Source organism: Nycticebus coucang, chromosome 9, assembly GCF_027406575.1.
Source record: "Nycticebus coucang isolate mNycCou1 chromosome 9, mNycCou1.pri, whole genome shotgun sequence".
In the NCBI taxonomy this organism is placed as follows: domain Eukaryota; kingdom Metazoa; phylum Chordata; class Mammalia; order Primates; family Lorisidae; genus Nycticebus; species Nycticebus coucang.
Window position 1 is genome coordinate 93481611 of NC_069788.1, and position 18859 is coordinate 93500469.

The following is an 18859-nucleotide window of genomic DNA, read 5'->3' on the forward strand; positions in this document are numbered from 1 at the left end:
GGTAGGTTATGAACATGTTCGTTATCTTGATTGTGGTCATAGTTTCACAGGTATATACGTATACGTCAAAAGTTATCAAACTCTACGCTTTGTAGGAAGTTTATTGTACATCAACTATACTTCAATAAACATTTCTAAATTTTTTAAAATTTACCTTGTGGGCAGGAATACTTCCTTTTAAAATTATTGTTAAAAATCATAACCTATGAAAAATCTAAATATGACTTTGTATATTTTAAATGGATCTTTTGACAGTTTGATAATGCCTCAGAATGTAGGAAACATTGACTGTAGTCTTGAGAATTTGGGTCCATGTATAAGATCATACCTGTCATGGAGACAGGTGCGAAGGGTGTCCTAAGCCTGACAATGTCCAATAGTAGCTCCTCCGACTACTTTCTCTCTTTCTGATTCCACATACACAAGCAATCCCCCTTTCATAGTTCTTTTTTCCACTCCAGGTCTGACTATGGAGAGAAATACATTGCTTATGATGGCAAGAATATTCTGCAATAGATGATGTTTGTATTTAAATTGCTTTTATTATCTTTATATCAGTCAATTGGCATTCTGGTTTTAGAAAAAGAAAAATAGCCTAATCAAATTGTCTAAAATCATAAAACTAGAGCAAATAGATTTCAAAAATTGAAATGGGATTCCTTCCCTTTAATGAATTAATTATCCTCTTTTTCATGTTATAATTTTGTTTAAAGTTTAATGTCAACCTGTGATCCTTTGGGGATTTCTTTTGTGGCAGAAATTTACAATGTAATAACTGAATTATCTTTGATTACACTTTCCTTTAAGATAATTATTCTGATTGTCTTTCCTGGTATCAAATCTTTCATGATCTGTTTAAAAAATATGTATCATTTAGATAAATGTAGCATTTTCTTATCCCTAGATGTCTTAATTACCTAAGGCTTTTTCTCATCATTGAATTATTTCATTCTGTTGTTATGATCTTCCCTGAATTGTTATAATCTTCCCTGAAGTATGCATACGTCCTATATTTTTTTATTTGGTATCCTTCAAAACAATTTTTTTCTAAGTTATCTGTTTATTATTATTATCTACAGATAGCCCAGAATGATTTGTTTTGGTATATCAAATTTTCATATAAGAACTTAGAATGAAAAGAAAACTTAGAGTCCAACCTTTTCCCTGATTTAAGAATCCCTTCTATCTATAAGAATCCCTGATAGTCATTTGCGGTTATTGAAAAGACAGCACACTGTGTAAGGTATTTTCAAGGAAACCGTGTTCGTTAGTGAAAAACTTTAGTTATTTTATGTTTTTTTCTTCCTTAAAATAGCTGAAATTATCTCTCTCTAATCTCTGCATGCTCATCTATGTTCCTGTCTAGTTAAGAACATAGAATAATTCTGTTAAATTGTCAGTTTCATAGATTTGAATGATTGCTGTCTAGCTGTTCCGTGAATCTGTTTCATATTTTTGTTTCTTGAGTATAGCATGTGGTTTTCTTTTGTCTCTTCCACGAGAGCTTTCGTTGCCTGTCTATAGAGAACCTCTTCTTTTAGGTAATGCATTTCTGCTGCACTGCAGGTGTCCACCCACCCAGCGGAATCCCCATCAGCTATCCGCCTGCTTCTACACAAAGGAGCCCTGTGCATGCCTGGGCCTTTATGAACCATAATAATTGAGTATACCCTACCTGAGAATCAGGACATAGAAGTTTTATTTAGAGCTTTTCCATCAACGTTTACAAGGTTGTTTCTTTAGTTCACCTTTTGTGCCTTGGAAATGTGGAAGATGTTTGCCAAGAGATGCTTATTTGGTATTTTATTTTCCATCAATAAAATATGTTTTTTATTGTTTCATTGTATTGTTATAAGCATAATGTTATATAAATGTAGGCCTAAATGTTATCAAAGTAATGGTATGAAATATTACTCTAGTTAGTATCATTTAGGTCACTGGTTAGCAAACCCACAAGCTAAATCCATTCTGCTGCCTGTTTTTATGTGGTCTGTGAGCTAGGAATGGTTTTTACATTCTTAAATGGTTAAAAAAATGAAAAGATTAATATTTCATGACATGAAAATTATTTGAAATTCAAATTTCAGTACTCATCAATAAAATTTTATTAGAACACAGCCATGCTTGGTGCCTGTAGCACAGTGGTTATATATAGCGCCAGTCACATATAACAACGCTGGCGGGTTCAAACCCAGCTTGGGCCTACTAAACAACAATGACAACTGCAACAAAAAAAATAGCCTGGCGTTGTGGCAGGTGCCTGTAGTCCCAGCTACTTGGGAGGCTAAAGCAAGAGAATCACCTAAGCCCAAGAGTTAGAGGTTGCTGTGAGGGGTGACACCATGTCACTCTACCGAAGGCGCCATGATAAGAGGCTGACTCAAAAACAAAACAAAACAAAAAACACAGCCATGCTCATTCATTTATGTATTTTCTCTGGCTGCTTTTGTGCTGTAACAGCAGAGTGGAATAGTGCCACAGAGACCATGTAGTTTGCAAAGCCTGAGATATTTAGTATCCAGCTTTGTGTTTTCCATTATCCATTTCCAAGTAACAAATTACCGCAAAACTGACTGGCATAGTAGCAACATACGTTTCTTATCTTACGGTTTCTGTGGGCCAAGAATCTGGACACAGCTCTGCTAGGTCCTCTACTTTGGGGTCTCTCACAGGCTGCACTTGAAGTTATCTCAAGGCTCTACTGGGAAAGAAAATGCTTCCAAACTCATGTGGTTAAGTTGGCAAGATTCAGTTACTTGTAGGTTGTTGGACTGAGGCACCTCAGTTTCTTGTGGGCTGTGGATGGAAGGCCACGTTCGGTTTCTTGTCATGTGGGCCTCCCTCATGTGGCAGCTTACTTCATCAAAGCACGTGAGCTGGAAAGGAAATAGAGAGTCGCTAGGAAGATGAAAGTGACATTCCGTCATCTTTACTGGGTAATATTAGTAATAGTAAAGGCAATAGGCCCAGCGCACACTTAAGGTGATGTGAATGCAAGGACAGCGTGATCATCGGGGACCATCTTAAAGTCCGCCTGCCAGGGGCCTTTTACAAGAAACATCACCAACCCTAGTTTAGATCATTGATTTTGTTAGTGTGGAAAGCTCGGTAGGTGCTCGTGGGATGAGACAATAATTTCTTGATCAAGATTAGGATACAAAATTATAAAGTTTATTTTATCTTTTTAGAAGTAAAGAGGTAGTGAGAAAGGAAGGAGAGTGGGGACAGAGAGAAGAGAGCAGGGAGGTGGCATGGCATCCCAAAGAAAGAAAGGAAGAGCGTCCACCCTGCGGCCCAGTGGCCGGCTTAATGTAAGGGGGATAAAGAGAAAAAGGTAATCACAGTCAGATTCACAGCGCGTTGTGAAACTGGTCCATCTGCTTTTCCTCCAGCAGGATGATAAGCACCTGCTTTCTATCTACTTAGTGTCTGGATGATAGGAAGACGGACTTTTCACAGGAGTTTCTGATTCTGTTGTTAATTATGTCCTGAGATAAACGATTTTGGAAAGATTTGAGACCTGGAGTTTGTCCCCCTGGGTCTCTAGCAGGCGTCCTCAAACTTTTTAAACAGGGGGCCAATTCACTATCCCTCAGACCGTCAGAGGGCCGGACTATAGTTTAAAAAAAAAAAAAAACAACTATGAACGAATTCCTATGCACACTGCACATATCTTATTTTGAAGTAAAAAACAAACCGGGAACAAATACAATTCACACCGCGTCATGTGGTCCGCGGGCTGCAGTTTGAGGACGCCTGGTCTATAGGAACAAACTCTAAAAGACAAGGAACTGGTGAATGTGAAAAGAAGAATTTATATTCCTTTCTGCCTGCCCTTTGCAATGATTTGTGAAAACAGAAATCCACAGGGTGTTGCTAACAAGAAAAAGAGAAAGCAGGCAGAAAGATTGATTTTTTGTTCTTACTGAAATCAAGAGTTAATAATTTTTCTGTCATTTTACTATCAAGATTGACCATCCTAACATTCTCCCCTTTCTGTTGTTAAAAATAAAATTCTATTTGAATGAATCAGAATGAGAGAAAATATAGGTAGAGGACTTAACTTCTGAGACTTTTTCCAGCTGATAAATGGATGCTGAGATTTCTCTTTATGGCATGAGTTCCTTTGAATCATTGAGGGAGAGAAGTTAAAAGCGGATGGCCTTGAAAACTAAATTAGAGGCAGGATCTAGGTTTTGCTCATTTCACTGTGGAGACTGACCATCCCTATAAATATATCCTTGTCCTCCTAAGGAATTTTTCTCTTCAGGTAATTATTTTGATTCATTGATTTTGTGTGACTTGCTACATTATTTGAATACAAAATCAAGACATTAATTCTGTTGCATTTTTGTATTTTATCCTTGTTCATTAGTCAGCACTTTGAATTAGCCCATGGGTGTTTTTAAAAATTTTCTGTTTATAGATGTCTTGCTTTTGGAGTTATATGTAAAATAATTGCAAGTATCTTTTTTACCCTGTTTTAAGAAGAGATCAAATTTTTTTTTATGGCTTTTTATCTTTTTGTGTCTTTATGATAAAATCCTTTATAGTCAAATTTTATAAATCCTCCTTGATTCTTAGTTTGCTGTCCATTATTTTCTTTCCTTCTAACTTTTAGATTTTTCTATACCCAACATCAGCATCTACATTTCCCAGCATGTTTTGGCTAGCGACCCCAGTCTGTTCAAATGTGTCACAGTGACTACTCGTGTGCGCATTCTTTTACATGGTGCAGCGGCCCTCGCTTCAGAGGCCGGGGACAGGAGGGGTGTAGCAGGGAGAGGAACAGAACAGGCCCCTCCCTTGGCACGCTTTCCGCAGCATTATAGCTTCTTTTCTTTCATCTTTTTAAAACTCTTTTTACTCCTCTTGTACAACATTGGGGTTGGGGGTGATTCATGCTGCATTATTAATTGCTCTAAGGCACTCCCTGGCAGGACTGAATAAAACCTAGGGATGATCCTTCCAACCATGGAGGGGGTCGGTCAGAAACCCCCTCAGAGGCTTGGCATTCTGTGGTTGCCGGGATGATGCCCCAGTGCAGGCACTTTGCTGCCACCTCTGTTAACCCCCCAGCCAATTCTCTACTACTCCATGAAGTCTAAAAGGGCAGCCTTGTACCTACTGGGCAGGGCTGTGGAAGGAAGAAGGCAGCCTCAGTCTTCAGTACTCTGTCACTTGTTTAGGTCTCTGGAGTGCCCTGCCCTTTCTCCTCTGCTCATAGCTCTCCATGGCCTCCCCGCGGTGAGGGTACCTTGGCCTCCACTCTGACTCTGCACTCTGCTTCTGACTCTTCCCGTTAGCGATCCCTTTGGAATCCCTTGCTTTCCGGTCTGTTCTGTGCTTTAATCCTTGCCTTGGTTTTATTATCAATGCAGCCGCTTGGCCCCAACAATCCCCCAAGGCCTGGGTCTTCCACCCTCACTGTCATCTTGCCCCTGTTAGGGAAAGGCACTCTACTGGCAACATGGAGTAAGTGAGTATAGAAGTAAAAGCTTCTACAGCATTGTGTGGACCACAGAAGAGCGTTGAAAGAAAGAGGAATGGGAGAGAGGTCTGCCAGTTAAAAACTGTAGTAAGTACAATGAGGACCCAGCTTTACTTAATCTATGATTAAGACAGGTTCAGGAATATATGATAAACTAGTCTAGTAAACCCACCTAATCTAACTGTATGAGAGTCTAAGGGACAGTTGCCCAGGCAGACCAGATTGGTTCACTAAGAAAGCGTTAGTTATTAAGACAGGAAGAACAATTCTAAGTGGCATCTATTCCTTTCAGGAAGATGATGCTGTAAGTTGAAAAGAAAGCTCCTGGGGAGCGCCTGTGGCTCAGGGAGTGAGGCGCCAGCCCCATATACCAGGGGTGGCAAGTTCAAGCCCAGCCCCAGCCAAAACTGAAAAAAAAAAAAAAAAAAGAAAGAAAGAAAGGCAAGCTCCTTTCAGCAACATTTTGGCAGTTCCGTGCGTGTATCTTTGGCTCCCCTAACTTTGGAAGAGACAGGTTTTCTCCTTCAGCCCCTGAAGCAGTGGTGGAAGTGGGTGCCTCTTGGATGACTTCCCAGGCAATGGGGATAGGAAATGTGATCACTGTGCTGAGAGGCAGAGAAGTGAGATGCTTCGGGCGAGATGAAGGAGAGTATTTAATAGCTCAGGTAAGACATGCCCTGGGGACTCCTAGGAGTTACTGGGGAAGGCTTTGAGTATAGTTGGAGATTCCACAAAAGCAGGTAAGAGCACCAGCCAGAGAATCTCATTTTATTATTATTAATAACCCAGCTGGTGTGACTCAGGGAAGCACAGGTTACGTGGACAATGAAGAACTCAGTAACACCCAAAGGGAAGTGGTGTCTTGAGACTCCACCCTCTGGGACAGCCATCTGGCTTACGGGAGGCACGCTCCTGTGGAGTAGCCCCAACAGCACCAGAGAGCCTCTGTGCCAAGAAGTCACCTGCATCATAGCCTTGAATCCTTACATCTCTGAAAAGGGGGGTAGTAATATATGCTGTAAACTGGGGTGGAACTTGTTAAGGACTTGGAGCTACTGTGAGACTGATTCAGGATCAAGTCCTAAGTGACAAGAAAGTGGCTTCATGCTGTCTCGTGGGTATTGCCATTTCCTTTCTGAGTCTCACGGACACTTGTGTCAGGTAAAAGACTGAGAAGTGCTGGCCCATGGATAGCAGGGGAATTGATTTCATTAATCAGTGGAGTATTCGCTGAATAATGTCTACAAAAAAGCAAAAACGTTATTTGTAGGCATCTCTTGGAACAGAGAGGAAGAATGATCTTGACTGAGCAAAGTATTATAAAGGGAAAACAATTAGATATTTATTTGTTTATTCACTAAATATTTGTTGAAGAGTTGCTCTGTTAAGCAATGTTTTAGGCCCTGAGAATAAAGCAGTGAACGAAACAGAGAATTCCTACTCCCTTAGAGCTTATATTTTAGTAAGTTTAAAGCTTGTAATAGACAAATAAATATATAATATGCTATAAAGGCAATGCAAAAAACTAAAACATTTAAGGGATAAGAGTTAGGGGCAGCAACGGTTAGAGGAGGCTTCCCTGCAAAGGTGACGCCTGTACAAAGACCTCAGTGAGGTGAAGAACAAAGTATTGCCCCTTATATTACTCATGCTGTTGGACTTAAAGGTAGCAACATTTTCTTTCTTTTTTTTTTTTTTTTGAGACAGAGCTTCAAGCTGTCGCCCTGGATAGAGTACTGTGGCTTCACAGCTCATAACAACGTCCAACTCCTGAGTTCAAGCGAGTCTCCTGCCTCTGCCTCCCAAGTAGCTGGGACTACAGGCACCTGCCACAACACTCGGCTATCTTTTGGTTGCAGCCGTCATTGTTGTTTGGTGGGCCTGGGCTGGATTCAAACCCGCCAGCTCAGGTGTATGTGGCTGCACCTTAGCCGTTTGAGCCACGGGCGCCGAGCTGCAACATTTTCTTTATTGAGACAATATTTTACAACGCAAAATATGTACAAAGTTTCAGAAGTTTACTTTTCTGAAACATTTTATTCTAAAGATTTTCAAACATTTATTACAGTGGCCATCCACATGCTCATTGCCTAGATTCTTCTATAATCCTTATTACCTGTCATCCCTTTTTCCATCATAGGTTTAATTTTAATCTAAATTAAAATTTTTTAATTAAAATTTTTTAAAATTTAGTAGATTTAGGAGGTACAAACATTATGGGCTTTGTTTGTTGTTTGTTTCGGAGATGTATTATTTAGTGGTGAAAGCTGGGCTTTTGGTGTAACCATAGTGTACCTGTCATGGAAATAGTGTATGTTGTACCCAAATTCTCAAGCTAATCAGTTGTGACTTTCTTTTGCCACAGGGGATTTTAGACACGTAACATTCATGAAAAGGAAGAGCTTTTTAATTCATTTTTACGTTATTATGGAATTTAATTTTGTATCATTTTGTTTTATACATGTGATTCCTTAATCCATTTGGAGTTTATTGGGGCTTTAATATAAGACAGGTGTCTTTCCCTTATATGTTTACTTCCCCAATAGTTTATGTCCCCAACACATTTCTTGAAAAACATAGCCTTTCCTATGTTGGCTGGTCACTTTTTAAAAATAACACTAAGTTTTTATTTATGCTTGGTTATTTTTAAAGATGTCTCTTCCAGTCACTTGATTTGGCTGTTGATTTATTTTGCTAGCACCTTGCTTTTACAGCTTTTTAATAATACATTATAATATGAAATTAGGCAAATCACCCTCAATTTTCCTTTTTTTCTTTTGAGACAGAGTCTTACCATGTCACCCTTGGTACAGTGCTATAGCATCACAGCTCACAGCAACCTCAAACTCTTGGACTTAAGTGATTCTCTTACTTCAACCTTCCAAGTAGCTGGGACTACAGGTGCCCACCACAATGCCTGGCTATTTTTTGTTGCAGTTGTCGTTGTTTAGCTGGCCTGGGCTGGGTTCAAACCCACCACCCTCGGTGTATGTGGCTGGCGCCGAACCCCTCAAAATTTTCTTTTTCAGAATTTTCTTAGCTGTCCTATGTGCCTCCACGGATAATAATAGCAGTCTTTTAATAGGATCGTTGTGTGGATTAAATGATAACATAGACCCCAGTATTTACTGTGGTATATCAACTCAGAGCCTGTTCTGACTTTACAGAGGGCTCTAAGATTTATTTGGGCTCTACTTAATTGTAGTTTATTTCTAAAAGTTCCCACATTCATTTTAAAGCAAGAAAAAAATAAGTTGGGTTATTGCCAATTCAGAAATCAAGCACATTGGAGGAGGTGAAGTGGCGGCAACACCCAGGAACTGTCTCTGCCCTTGTTGCAGGATGCTGTAGCATCACTGTGATGAGCTGTCCCACAGAAATCTCCACCCCCATCCCCATTTCTGCATGACCCATTCTGTGTAGCCAGAATGCACTAGGTCGGCATTCACACTCAACGTGTCACAATAGACTGGACCTGATACCAGGTTGGTTTTTTTTTTTTTTTAGCTTTATAAAGCAAAAGGACAGGAAACAGTATATTGGCATGACACCATCAAATGCGTCTTCACTGAGGGTCCTGCCAGCCGCATAGGCATGGCTGCCCAGCCCAGAGAGGGATGCTGAGCCGTGAGTGATGAGAGCACGTGGGTAGAGGTGGGCCAGCCAGCGTGGGGAGCTCAGCATAGTAGCTGTATCTCATAACTGCCCATGAGCATGGCTTCCGAGGTCCTACAAGGACACCCTGGGGTGTATGTGATAACCCACAGAAGCTTGTTTTCTGACACTCTGTTAAATAGTCTTGGGTGAGAAAACCTTTAGGCCCTGCATGCCTGCTCAGCCCTCACTTCAGAGTTCGCTTTCACACCAGCCTACCACAGCTGCTGTGTCACACTGATCTTAACCCCGTATGTTTCAAGGAAACACCATAAGAAAGATGATACCTCTGAAATCACCTTCCCACAGAGATAAGGTGTAGTCAGCTGTAAGTCCTTTCTCCTCACCACCCCACCCCCCGTTTCTGGACCTTTTCCTGGTACCTCTTCCAGGGCGACAGCTCAAGACTCTGTCTCAAAAACTAAAATAAAATAAAATTCTAGATCCCTGCATGTAGCACATGCCACCCACCTGGGTTGCACCCCAGTACTGTCTGTGGGCCCTGAATGTCTCCTCCAACTTGTGCCTCTGGTCTCCTGAGCTCTTCTTTTCAATCTTGGCATCTCGGCAGGGCTAGCCCTGCTTCGTGGTGCTTCTCTCTTTGTATGTCTGCACAGGACCTGACTGTTCCTTTCCCCAGTGCCTGGTTTGGAGTCGATTTCTAATACACACGGCAGCGTTCTTGAGGTTTAAGAGGTAATAGATGGCACAGCACCCTAAGAGGGTGTTAGCCAGAGTCCTTACTTCTCTACCCTCATGGAGCAAAAGTCAATGTCACCAGCAATGTGCTTATCTAGACCCTAATCCTTTACACAAAGAATTCTTTTCTGCAAAAAGAATGGTAAAGGTGGAGAAGAAAGTCGTTTATTTTTCCCCAAGAATCAGGATTCCCAGTTTTTCTCTCAGATACGCCTGGGCCTGATCTGAAAAGAAGATTGTCTCTACCAAAGCTGTGAGCCATGGGAGAATATTAAAGAAAAAGAAGGGAGGGGACTGCTTATTTCCTTCCTTGTTCTACCCACTTTCTCCTGGGTTCTGAGAGTGGACTGCTAGAAGTAGAATTAACTTTGAGATTAACAACATTGCTGGAATTTTTTTGTCAAAAATTATAGTTCTGGCTCGGCGCCTGTGTCTCAAGTGGCTAAGGCGCCAGCCACATACACCTGAGCTGGTGGGTTCGAATCCAGCCCCGGTCCACCAGACAACAATGACGGCTGCAACCAAAAAATAGCCGGGCGTTGTGGCGGGTGCCTGTGGTCCCAGCTACTTGGGAGGCAGAGGCAGGAGACTTGTTTGAGCCCAGGAGTTGGAGTTTGCTGTGAGCTGTGATGCCATGACACTCTATCCAGGGCAACAGCTTGAGGCTCTGTCTCAAAAAAAAAAAAAAATTATAGTTCCATTATTCTGTCACTTGTTCTCAGTGGCTACTTGGCACAGCTTCTAGGCCTGTTTTCTGTGTGGTTGCCTAGAAGGAGCAACTGTAACAGTAGGTCACATTCATCAAGCATATGCTGTATTCCAGGTGCTGTGTGAGGACTTTATACATCTTAATTTATTTAAGCATCATAATAGCCTTTACAGAAAATTGAGGTACAAATTTAAGGTCACACAAGGTCAAGGCAGAGCCAACCTAGGACTCAGTCTGGCCCAAAGTCCATGTTCTTGCCATACTATATTATCTCTTATACACTTAATTTTCTGTTTTTGTTCCCTAACAGTGATTAAAATTTTAACATACAATAGGGGATCTTTTTGCAAACCCAAATAACGGAGCAATTGTTTATTTTCATCTACATGGTGTTAAGGTTCTTAATTTCAATCAATCCCTTCCATTATTTCTTTGTCACTAATTTATTGACCTGGCTTTTAAGAGAGGGAAAGGTATGCTTGGATTTATCTCTTCTGGAACATGAGAGTAAATTTCTCATCAAGAAACTTATTATTTTATTTTCTATAATAAATAATAGACTTTATTTCATCTCTGAGCTCTGCCTGCCTCATAGGGCTTGCCTGGCTGTTTCATAGTAGCATATAATGAAGCAGATGCTTTCGCCCCATGAAAAGCCCCAGAGCCAGTGCCCATTTTCAGGTGTCAAGAGTTGAACCATCACCAAGTGGGTCTGACTCACCCCGTCTTGGTCTACTTCCCACTGCACTCCTGCTGGCTCTTTAGGCTTGCTGGTACACAGGGAAAGAGGAGTGAGGTGGAGATGGTTGGAATTCTCTTTTGTCTTTTTAAATCTGAGTGCTGAATTCACTTACCTGCATTTGTTAAGAGTCGCCTATGTTGTGAAATCTTTAATCAGAGTCTATTATATATGGGAGGTTTAATTTTGCCCCAAGCTTTCCTTTTTTCCTTGCCCTTAGTGAAATATTTGGGATATAGCCTCCCATTAATATTGATGTATGCTGAAAAATGAGCTCATATTTTTTGTTCCTGTTGATTTGAGTTTCAGAAATTTGATTTCATGATATCTCATTTTAAATATTTGTCAACATTATTGAGGTATTGATTCATTTTTAATATTATCTCTTTCTCATGTAGTTCAGTTTCACAATGTTTCACCATACTTGTTTTTGCTAAAAATGCCATCACTTCAACTTCATCCTCTGGTTATTTTAACAGCCGTTTTATCTGCCTACAGGAGAATATTAAAAAGTGAGCCTCCATATCCCCAAGAAATGAGTGCTTTAGCTAAAGACCTAATTCAGCGTCTTTTGAGGAAAGATCCCAAGAAGCGATTGGGATGTGGCCCACGTGATGCAGATGAAATCAAAGAACATCTCTTCTTTCAGGTGAAATTTATTCATAGATAGGTGGTTTCATAGCCCCTGCTGTTCTCAGGGTGCTGGGCCTTCTAGTGAAATTAGTGAACACAGTCCCTCTTGGATCATTTCCCACCAATTTTCACATACATTACACCTTTTCTTTTTTTTCTTTAAATGAAAGAGACCCTTTAGGAAGGACCAAAATTCTTCTTGTATAGACCTAAGTGGAGTGGGAGTGGAGAGGATTGTAATAGCATCAATGTTCTATATGATAATTGGTTAGAGTTTCTAGTTTTCCATTGTGGTCTTGTGATTTAGGCATGTGGACTGAGGAAACTTTTATTTTAGTTTTCACCTCTCTCTGGGTTCATGATCTATTACTGCCATTATATTTCACCTTTTGGATAGTGAGTTCATTGTTTCTTCTTTTTCCCAGGAGAAATCTTAAAAAATTTTAAATCTACCTATTTCTTAGTTCCATATCTGTGACACATAGAAAGTTATTCACATATTTTTTTGTCTTCATGACAGGGCTTTTCTTATTCTGAAAAAGCCTAGTAAGATCATTCTACAGAGCCCCAACACATCTGCTCAATTGAGTTTGCTCAATTTAATCCAAAAAACACAAAAAGCCAGCTAACTGATTTTGAAAGGCCTAAGCATATGACTTTTTTTTTCTTTAAATTAACAATAGGGTCATGCTTTGCTGCCCGGGCTAGAGTGCAGTGACCTGATCATAGCTCACTGTAACCTCAGATTCCTGGGCTCAAGCTATCACACTGTTTCAACCCTCCTGAGTAGCTGAGACTACAGGCTTATGTTACCATGCCTGACCAATTTTTTTAATCACTATTTTTTATGCAGACAGGCTGATCTTGAATGCCTTAAGTGATACTTCTACCTCAGCATCTCAAAGTTCTGAAATTACAGGCTTGAGCAACTGTGCCCAGCCACATTCAACTTTTTTTTCTTTTTTTGAGATAGAGTCTCACTTTGTCACCCGAAGTAGAGTGCTTGTGGCATCATAGCTCACAGCAACCTCAATCTCTTGGGCATAGCGATCCTCTTGCCTCAGCCTCCCAAGTAGCTGGGACTACAGGCGCTCACCACAATACCTGGCTATTTTTAGAGACAGGTCTCGCTCTTGCTCAGGCTGGTCTTGAACTCCTGAACTCAGGTCGTTTACAAGCCTTGGTCTCCTAGAGCACTAGGATTATAGGCGTGAGCCACTGCACCTGGCGCTCACATGCAATTTTTTAAAAATTTCATCATATCAACAACAATGGCCTAAATATGGTCTGTCTAGCAGGAAGGTTCAACCTTTTTTTTCCCCTCTGCTGTACATTGGAAGGATAAAAGTTGTCTTGAGCCATACATTAATATACAAACACTGACAAAAGCTGATTTTTTTGGCTAAAAAAAAAAAAAAGTCCATGCATACTTTACATGATATCCGATACCACAGATAAACAAAAAGTCCTCACAAAATCATCACGTGGGGTCCATGGGCTGCAGGTTGGACACCCCTGGTAGAGGAGCCATCTGAGTTTTATTTACATTATTATCACCAAAACAAATGAAATGCCAAAACAAAAAACTAACCTGTTAAGTAAGCTTCGATTGAAAATGAGAGTTAATCCCTTGACATTTCTTTGCTCAAAAGAGGCATATTTATTAGTGTTATCATTTTTAAAAATATTACTACACTTCTTAGAGAATTTCAGTAACAGTGAGCAATACCTGTACATTTAAAATAAAATGAACTTCTCATATGTGCATTTCATATATTCAAATGGCTTGGCAAGATTACTATTTGAACAAACTCTTAAGTACTTTGTTGAAAAGTTTATTTCAAAAATTAATCAGGTAAAATTCAAGAAACTATTCAAAATACTCTCAATAATATTTTCCTGAGCTCTTTTCCTTCAGTGTTCCCAGTATTTGTGAATATTGTAATATGTCCTTCATATTAGCTAAATTTCTCTTTTTAATAGCTTGGAATAGTAAATTTAGATTATGTAATTGCCTTGACTTTTTAAATGAGAGGGATGCTTTTGGAAAGACCAGGATTCTACTTAAAGACCGAATTGTTCTTTTTCTTTATAAATGGAGTGGGGGTGGTAAATGTGCAAAGGATCACAGTAGCATTACATTTTTTTTACATATTAAATATTCTTCTACTAACAAAGTATTTCTTTAAATCGTCTCTTTACTGTAAAGGTTTCTCTCGATGTATGTAATAATAGCCATGCCCAAATCGTATGCTCGTAACAGAAACATTACAGCTACACAGAGGAAAGAACACTCACTAGAAAATCGGGGACTGTGTTCAAAGCTGGGTCTTCCACCAACTGGTGTTTATGTGTAAAGGTTAATTCTTATTTCTGGGCTTCAGCTTTCTTCTGAATCAAATAATGAAAGATGAACTAATGATCTTTAAATCTCATTCCAGCTAAAAAATGTAAAGATCTGTAATTTAATTGTCTTATTTCCATTTCCTCTACAAGGGAATATAATGAAAACATTTTATGGTAATTGATGAAATGTACTGAATTTTATCAATTAACAAGTAAAAGTTTTCACATGTTATCATCATTGAACTCATACGTGGTATAGCAGACATCACATATTCTAATTGTTAATGCTTTTTATTAGTGATACATAAAATAAGGGTGTATTTTACTCTCAGTGACAACATCTTAAATTTGAAGTAATGTGGAAATAGATCTGTAGGATTCCAATCAAGTACTGTCTGAGACTGTTTTAAGTGATAGAACATAAACTGCAGAGGGTTGGATTTGAGTAACATAAAGCAGGTGGTGTCTGACATGGGTAGAAAGGGGCTGGGTTATTCTTTGGGGGACATAAGGGGCAGTGTTTAAAAATGCTTAAATGGGCTCAGCACCTATAGCACAGCCACATACACCGAGGCTGGTGGGTTCGAACCCAGCCTGGGCCAGCTAAAACAACAATGACAACAGCAACAACAAAAAAATAGCCGGGCATTGTGGTGGGCGCCTGTATTCTCAGCTACTTGGGAGGCTGAGGCAAGAGAGGCTTGAGGCTTAAGCCCAAGAGTTTGAGGTTACTGTGAGCTGTGATGCCACAGTACTCTACCAAGGGCAACATAGTAGGACGCTGACTCAAAATAAATAAATAAAAATAAAAATTCTTAAATGCAGTTAAAAGAGAAAAGAGCTGTCACATCATTTAAATTCATAGACACAACCAAATGCATGATTTGTAGTGAGTTTATTTTCCAATCTGTCCAGATGACCAGGAAGAAAAGCAAGTATGAAGTAACAGTCTCTGGAAAGTAGGACTGTTCCTTTGGAGCTACTGATCATATCCATAGAGCATTTGGAACCCCCTTGTGGGTTTTTTCTTTTGTTTTGGGGTTTTTTGTTTGTTTTCTTTTTGACTTAACGCCTTCTTCAGGAGGCTCAAGATCCCCTAATTTTTGTAGTCCTAAGGGTAAACCAGGATGTCTTGGTGCCCCCTAGAGGACACTCAAAGACTCAAACAGTGATGGGAGGTCTCAGTTTCAGATCAGCAGTGGCTGGAACTATATAACCGGTAGGAAAACATGCTGCTCTTGTTTGGGGAAAAAAATATATACTTTAAATTGTTGGTTTGAAGTATATGCCCTTATTTTTAACTCTCTCCCTATTAATGGATTAAAATCCTAATCTTTTTTTTTAGAAAAAGTATTTTGAGAGAAAAGGGAAGATACATCATTAAAAAAACAAAAACAAAGAAAATATCTTTGACTTTATTGATTTCTACTTTGTACCAATTTTCTTTCTCTGCTTTAGAAAATAAATTGGGATGATTTAGCTGCCAAAAAAGTGCCCGCACCATTTAAGCCAGTCATTCGAGATGAATTAGATGTGAGTAACTTTGCAGAGGAGTTCACGGAAATGGATCCCACCTATTCTCCCGCAGCCCTGCCGCAGAGCTCTGAGAAGCTGTTTCAGGTATTCTCCTGGTGTGTACGGTCATGTGTACGTCATGTGTGTTTTGAAAGAAAAGATTAATTTTCCTATATAAAGTAGTTTTTTAGCATCTTACAAATGGAGTTCTCTAATCTCTTCAAAATTTACTAAGAACAGAAATACTGCAAATTATTAACTGAAGTTATGGTTTGCTAAATAGCAGATATTGTTCATGTGTTTATTTTTCCTACCTGAAATTTTATTTTTGTTCTGGCTCTTTTGTGGAAGATATACTACTTTATTTTACCTCTATTCATATATGTATTCTTTAGTTCACAATGTTATCTAATTCTTCAGTGAGTAATCTTAACTGCTAACTCTTTAAAAAAAGATTTTAAAGGATTTTATATCTAGAAAGGGATAAAATATTCTAACAAATAGCATCGTAGCTTTACTTCTTTGACTCTTATAAGTGTACCTTTAGGGCAGTGGCACCTCTGGCTCAGTGGGTAGGGCACTGGCCCCATATACTGAGGGTGGCGGGTTCAAACCTGGCTCTGGCCAAACAGCAACAACAACAACAACAAAAATAGCCAGACGTTGTAGTGGGCGCCTGTAATCCTAGCTACTTGGAAGGCTGAGGCAAGAGAATCGCCTAAGCCCAGGAGTTGGAGGTTGCCATGAGCTATGACAGCACAGCACTCTACCAAGGGCAATAGAGTGAAACTCTTTCTCTAAAAATAATAATAATAATAATAGTAAGTACCTTTAGCCTGGTTTAATCTGGCCATCCAGACCATGTCCCTTCTTTATTTCCTAACTTTTTCTAGCACTTGACCAGGAAGTTAGTAGATGTTTTAAAAAAATATTTGTTAATGAACTAGTTTGAATATTCTAGCTTGAACAAGTTAATCATCCATTATTATACCATTTCAGGTTCAGCATATCATTCTGCCATTAGATTTTGTCCCCTTCCAGAACTCAATTTTAAATTTAATTATTCTGAAGAAATAAATAAAAGTCAAATGATTGCTGAATTAGAAGCTAACTTTAATGAAACTTGCTGTTTTTCTAGTTACAAAACAGTTATAGTTGGACTAATTTAATACCTTGTCTGTATCTTTTTAGAGAAGTTAATTGTGTTTATAAGTAAACTTTCAGCAGCAATGCGGGAGAAATACAGCTATGAATCAGATTTGGGGAGTAGAATAAGAAGGCAGTCTGTTTCTACACGTCATTTTGGAAATGGTTTAATTCTACCAGAAGATGGCATTGTCTCCTTCTGAAAAGCATTTTTCAATTGATTTGAAGTAACTTTGTATTTTGGATGCCAAATAAAATAAAATTAGGTTCATCTCAACAAAAATTTGAGTGTCTCAAAAAAATAATTACAATTTAGTCTGTGCTGAATGGTAAAGTTGCAATTCTTTATTTTTCACCTTCTTTCCCTTTTTTAGGGCTATTCCTTTGTTGCTCCTTCTATCCTCTTCAAGCGTAATGCAGCTGTCATAGATCCTCTTCAGTTTCACATGGGAGTCGAACGTCCTGGAGTGACAAATGTTGCCAGGAGTGCAATGATGAAGGTATATAAGTGTGGTTACTTAAATAACATATCTGTGTTGGCATGAGTGTTTAAATACCAACATTAATTAATGTTCTTAAATCCAGTAAATGTAATAGATTTACCGGTAATTCAACTAAAGTACCGTTTTTAAAAATGTAAATAGTAATATTTTCCCTAGAGGATTATTAATATCAATTTGAATGAGCTCCTGTGTACAATGATAGAGAATTATGTATCTTAAATAAATGATATTGATGAAAATAGAAATGAACAGGGCAGCGCCTGTGGCTCACAGGAGTAGGGCACTGGCCCCATATACTGGAGGTGGCAGGTTCAAACCTGGCCCTGGCCAAAAAAATGCAAAAGGATTCCCCAACCAAAAAAAAAAGAAAAAAGAAAATAGAAATGAACTACAGTAACATGCATATTAGATTATAAACCTATTCCATTCATATTTGTTAATCTTAAAAATTGTATATTATTCTATTGTTTTGTTTATCCCTTATGTATTACTAACATTTTCTTAAATTAAACGATGTTGGTTTCTTATCAGGATTCTCCATTCTATCAGCACTATGACTTGGATCTGAAGGACAAACCACTGGGAGAAGGAAGTTTTTCAATTTGTCGGAAATGCATACACAAAAAAAGCAACCAAGCTTTTGCAGTCAAAATAATCAGCAAAAGGTATGACCATTTATGGTAGTCTTTCTTTTTTTTTTTTTTTTTTTTGTAGAGACAGAGTCTCACTTTATGGCTCTCGGTAGAGTGCCGTGGCGTCACACAGCTCACAGCAGCCTCCAAATCCTGGGCTTAAGTGATTCTCCTGCCTCAGCCTCCCGAGTAGCTGGGACTACAGGCGCCCGCCACAACGCCCGGCTATTTTTTTTTGTTGTTGCAGTTTGGCCGGGGCTGGGTTTGAACCCGCCACCCTCGGCATATGGGGCCGGTGCCCTACTCACTGAGCCATAGGCGCCGCCCTATGGTAGTCTTTCTTATGTATTCATACTTGTCAATGTACTTTGTAAGTTAAGAGATAGTTATTTAAAAGGAAAGCAACAGTGTATTTTAAGGCTTTTTTACCCACATGTTTAACCACTTATCAGTTGGTCCATTATATTCCTAGCTCTGATTGATATTTTCTGATACAGTAATCTGTTTAGACATAAATCCTAGTTTGATATGCTTTTGAGTTTATTATCAGAAAGCTTTTTTGTGGCACTGATGTATTTAATCAACCTCACTTAGTGATTTCAGCAATTCTTGCCATTTCTATTAGCTGTATATTTGAAATATTTTTCTCTTAAATGATTGAGCAAGCTATTGGCAGCTTTGAGAGCCAGCTAGTTGTTTTCGTAACTGATTATTACCTTCATGATTGAATATTCTTTTACCAAATTGTCAGCCAAATAGAGCATCCATTTCTTCATATCCGCACTTTTCTAA

General features: G+C 39.1%; 1 protein-coding gene across 5 annotated transcripts in view; it reads left to right on the forward strand.

Moving 5' to 3' along the window:
* RPS6KA5 (ribosomal protein S6 kinase A5) overlaps window positions 1-18859 on the forward strand; it is a 208092-nt gene that overhangs the window by 157146 nt on the left and 32087 nt on the right. For all 5 annotated transcript variants that reach the window (XM_053603096.1, XM_053603097.1, XM_053603100.1 and 2 more), the window contains 4 exons: window positions 11791-11941; window positions 15730-15891; window positions 17307-17432; window positions 17967-18100. In XM_053603096.1, the coding sequence (XP_053459071.1) occupies window positions 11791-11941; window positions 15730-15891; window positions 17307-17432; window positions 17967-18100 (573 nt within the window). The remainder of the gene's footprint in view (window positions 1-11790; window positions 11942-15729; window positions 15892-17306; window positions 17433-17966; window positions 18101-18859) is intronic.